Below are 5,034 nucleotides of genomic sequence, written 5' to 3' on the forward strand. Positions count from 1 at the left end.
TTTTTCAATGACTTTCAATGACTTTTATGTGTATTGTCCAGACCAACAATTCATTAATAGCCGGCACTAGCGCTAGCACTTTTAAATTATTTTTTTTTCCTTTGAAATGTCATTTTGCTCTCGGACTGTTATAAACACGGGAAACATGCGCCACTTTACAGATATACTATAGACACCCCCCAGGTACAAAATTTAAAGGAATATTTCACTTTTATTGTTTCACTTTAAGCATTATTAAAATCACTGCTCCTGAAAAAACGTCCGTTTTTAAAACTTTTTTTTGCATTGATCCATGTCCCCTGGGGCAGGACCCGGGTCTCCAAACACTTTTTATGACAATAACTTGCACATTAACCTTTAAAATTAGCACTTTAGATTTCTCCCATAGAAATTTAAAGGGTGTTCCGCAGCTTTTCGAATTTGCCGCGAACACCCCAAATTGTTCGCTGTTCGGCGTATGGGCGAGCAGCCAATGTTTGAGTTGATCTCATGTTCAACCCGAACAGATAGCCCATCCCTAGTAATTTGTATTTTTTAAACTGATACATTGAGAGTGCGTGGTACACTAGACGGGGATCTAAATCATACCGCCTCTGGTGAACCTTACGCCTACAATTTTGTTTCATAAATAAAGTCTTATACTTTTTGCAAATAGACTGTAGTTGATCCTCCAAGTTTTACCTTTCTGGTGACATCTCTTTGTCCCCACAATTTAGTTCTACTGCTAATTATTGGTACTTTTGGAGGTATCCCGTCAGACGGACGAATCAGTCATTGATTGTGAATCAAATATAGGGTGATGTGGATTCAGAGGGGCTTTTATTGTAATTCTATCGAGAGGGGACAAAACCCACTTGGTCCATGTGTATCAGTTGGGAGAGCTGAGGTTGCAGACGTAAGGCAAGTATCTTAGTAAAAAGTTTTAGGTCTCCATTAAGGAGAGAGATCGTCCGGTAGCCACCACAATCCGACGGGATATCCCTCTTTTGGGATAACAGAAATATATGCCATCAGTGAATCTGGAGGAAATACTGTTATCTGCCCTAAGGCATTAAATACCTTTATCATATGTGGGCCTAGTAACGAGATAAAATTCTTATAGTACTGGATGGTAAATCCATCCAGACCAGGTACCTTCCCGGATTTAGTTGTTTTCACTGCTGTTTGTAATTCTTCAATAATAATAGGAGCTTCTAGTTTACACCGGAGAGGACAAACGTACCAAGTGTGATGAGGATAGATATTCCTCCAATGGAGGATGCGGTAGGGATGGTACCACCAGATTGTATAAAGAGGAATAGTATTCATGGGCAATATCTTTCGGTAGTGAAAGTATTTGACCTTTACTTCCTTTTATATGGGGTATATATGTCCCCTTATGGGGCATACCTTTTTAAAATGGGGTTGTACGTAAAATCCATACTAGACCTGAAGGGCCTGGTACAAATTTTTGGAAGAACTCCATCACTTTTTCTTTTCACACTGTCATGCCTGAATGTTCCGGGTGGGGATGAGTCAATGGTTTTTAGGACACCAATGAGTGCCGGCTCCCCAACAACCAGGAGCTCTGTTTGTCCCAGAAAAAAAAAATTATCTCTGTGTTACATCGGTATTACAACTAATGCCAACATTATTGTGAAATGTCATAAGGAAATAGACAACATCTGATCACGGTGAAGGTTCTGGAATTTTATTTAGAAGAGAAGAGTTACAAAGCAATAGTATAGGTTGGAAAGTAGAGAGATGAAGGTGTGCGGAGATCCTTAGACATGGCAGGAGGACCAAGGATCTGACCTCTTCATCAAACGGGACAGTTGTCATGGAGGACCGTCCCGAACATTAACATTTTAATAAATCATTTGAACGTGTAAAGAGACAATCAGAGCAAACAGTTGATAATACTAAAAGGAAAATGCAAACGCTATAGGCTAATCACATCACCTTCAATAAGTATACAAAATAAGGAAATTAGTGCAGCGCAATATGAACAAAGAAAAGGCCATCCATAAATGTAAGAGAACAACAAGTCCCAGAACAGAAGATGAGACCCCTCGTGAGAAAATGGAAATTCCAATCCACTGGTGATTCTAGGTGACAAGCCCTCCACCGTCATACAAATGCTCTAACCAGAAAAGTTGGACCCCTGATGTAACAGAAGGTCAAACACGCTTATATCCACAGTGGAACCGGAACATCCAAGACAAGTGTGAAAAAAAACAAGAGGACACGTTCTAATTGCTCTCCGTTGAATTATTTAATAGTAAAAAGATCCACAAAATGGCATAATGTAATGGCGCCAAAATTGCGCTTCAAATAAAAACGATAAAGTTAGTATACAGTTAAAAACATAGGATCCGGAGATCCAGAGATTGCAGCGGGTGACGTATTTTGCAGATGTCACCTGCTGCCATCTCTGGATCTCCGGATCCTATGTTTTTAGCTGGCAGATTTCTCACATCTGATTCCCCCCAGATATCTTAATACAACCTTCCGATACATATACCCCAGCATGGAGGGACTCAGTGAAGGTGGTGTGGAAGGTGTGAAGGTGTCGGATCGGGTCACACAGATCATAAAAGGAGATCCGCCCGGCCTCATAATCCAGATCTATCCTGACTCTGTTACTGGAGATACCGCCGGGTAATAGGATGTTCTTACTGTCATGTTTCACTGAGTATAGATTATCCCACCACCTTCTCTCCAAACTCCAGGACTTTTTATTACATCCAATCCCTGACTGCTCTTCTTTCCTATCTATACTGGGGTAACACATCCCGACCATCCAGATAACTGCCCCCCCAACATCCACTTCCCAGTAATGTCTCCCTGAGAAGAACTTCTGACTGCTTATCACCTGAGGATAATACTGAAACCTCTCTGGTGTTTCTGGGCGATTCTGATGTGATGATGACCAGGATGCAGTTTTCCTGTCATCTGATATATGTAGATTATTACTAGCTGTCCTCACATCCAGTAATATGTCTGTAACCCCTGACACCCCTGATGTTTGCTGTACAGACCCAATATTTGGTCCTTCAGCCTGAAGGTGTGAGTGTTGTATGGTGGGGGAGGCTTCGGGACCTCTCCTGGATGGTTCAGCATTGATGTGACCTTTGCCCTTTGTAGTAGAATGTGAATAGACATGTGTGCCTGTACATTTCTCTACATTTACCCCAGACATGATATCAGATAAACCTATGTGTAATGTGTGTGAGATCCGCCCCACATCCAGATCCCCTCCATCATGGAGGAGTCTATCATGTCTCTCTCTGTCCTCATCATCTCCATCCTCAGTATCACACAAGTCACCTGTGTCTGATTCCTGTAGGACAGCCAGTGGATCCGTCATGTTACACAGCTCCTCAATGTCCCCCATCTTCGTGGACAGCTCCTTCTTCTTTATTTCCAGATCCTGGACCAAATCATTGATTAACACGGAGATCCGCTCTGCCTGCCCGGAGATCTCCCTCAGGACTCTCTTCTCCAGGTCTTCCAGACGTCTCCTGAGGTCTCTGAACAGGGCAGTGACTCTCTCTGTTTCATCATCTGCTTTTCCTTGTACTTTCCTCCTGTGTTCCTGCAGACTCTGGACTCTTTTCTCCATCTCCTCTCTCTCTGTCATCAGTTTCTGCAGAACATTTCTCAGTTTCTTCTTCTTCATCTCAACGGCCTCATCTAGAGTCTCCACCTGATGTCCCCGATGTTCTCCATCCAGTCTGCAGGACACACAGATACAGGTGAAGTCCTCAGTGCAGTAATACTTCAGTAGTTCCTTATGGACGGAGCATTTCCTGTTCTCCAGGGAAGTGGTGGGGTTACATAAGACGTGTTCTGGTGACTTGCTGTGGACTCTCAGGTGATTGTCACATAGAGAAGCTTCACAATGCAGACAAGATATCACAGCAGGTACAGGAGTGTGAATACAGTAAGTACAGAAGACCCCGGACTTCTTCTGATCTGGCTGAGAAGACAAGAAATTCTCTGCTATGTTACGCAGTGTTATGTTCCTCTGAAGGACGGGACGTTTCCGGAACGTTTGTCTACATTCAGGACAGGAATAACCTCCAGACCCCTCCTGTGTATCCAACACACGACCAATACAGTCCTGGCAGAAGTTGTGTCCACATTTCAGGGTTACAGGATCTGTATAAATGTTCAGACAGACGGAACATTCCAGCTCCTTCCTCAGATCAGCAGACGCCATCGCTGAGAGCAGAAGAGAGAAATTAAAGTAAAAGTATCTGACACTCCCTAACCAGTTCTGTACATTCCTAAACAGGGTGAGGCTGAGACTCGTAGTCATAGGATTCCTTACACAGAGGAACACAGATAATACACGGGAGGATTCCTGACAATAATCTCCCTATCTGGGGAAATAAAAGGCATTTAATAATCTGTGGAAACATAGGGGAATATTTACTAAAACTGGGGAGTGCAAAATCGGGTGCAGCTCTGCATAGAAACCAATCAGCTTCCAGGTTTGTCAAAGCTTATTTGAACAAGCTGATTGGCTACCCTGCATAGCTGCACCAGAGTTTGCACTCTCCAGTTTTAGTAAATCTCTGCCATTGCGTCAGGAATATTTCCTCCTCTTTTGTATTTGAACATTTATTAAACTGAGTTACTCAGAGGAAATTGATTTATCTGAAGGAACACATGTGATCTGAAGATTGGTGGGTGACACAGACATGATTTGGGTGTTGTGGGTCAGAAGTCAGAAAACAACCCTTCCTGTTGTAGCCAAGGTCAGCTATTGTGTTACAGGTTAAGGGACAGTTTCTTTAGTTTTATTATGGGTTTGGCTCCCTCTAGTGCATGCTGGACTCTGGTGTGTGTGTGTTTGTTCTTCCTGTTGAGGACTCAGAGCAAAGCATTGTGGAACATGTAGTTGGGAACGAGGAAGTGACCCTGCCAGCAGGACTAATCTGAACCACAGGTAACAGAATGCTGTGTGCGCAGAACAGCCTGCTGGAAGAGGATTAGAGGAACTGAATTTATTCACTCTTGAGAAGAGAAGATTAAGGGGGGCTATGA

At 43.0% G+C, this 5,034-nt stretch overlaps 1 protein-coding gene across 1 annotated transcript; it reads right to left on the bottom strand.

Annotated features, from left to right (window-relative positions):
* Positions 1-1,668: 1,668 nt before the first annotated feature.
* LOC141123155 (E3 ubiquitin/ISG15 ligase TRIM25-like) lies at positions 1,669-4,249 on the bottom strand. Its single transcript, XM_073612032.1, has one exon. It carries the CDS (start codon positions 4,202-4,204, stop codon positions 2,453-2,455), a length of 1,752 nt encoding a protein of 583 aa, XP_073468133.1. The 5' UTR covers positions 4,205-4,249; the 3' UTR covers positions 1,669-2,452.
* Positions 4,250-5,034: the final 785 nt, after the last annotated feature.

This window comes from Aquarana catesbeiana, linkage group LG01 (assembly GCF_042186555.1).
Source record: "Aquarana catesbeiana isolate 2022-GZ linkage group LG01, ASM4218655v1, whole genome shotgun sequence".
NCBI classification, from domain to species: domain Eukaryota; kingdom Metazoa; phylum Chordata; class Amphibia; order Anura; family Ranidae; genus Aquarana; species Aquarana catesbeiana.

Coding starts and splice junctions, on each gene's coding strand:
- LOC141123155 (XM_073612032.1), bottom strand. CDS start 4,204: ATGGCGTCTGCTGATCTGAGGAAGGAGCTGGAATGTTCCGTCTGTCTG.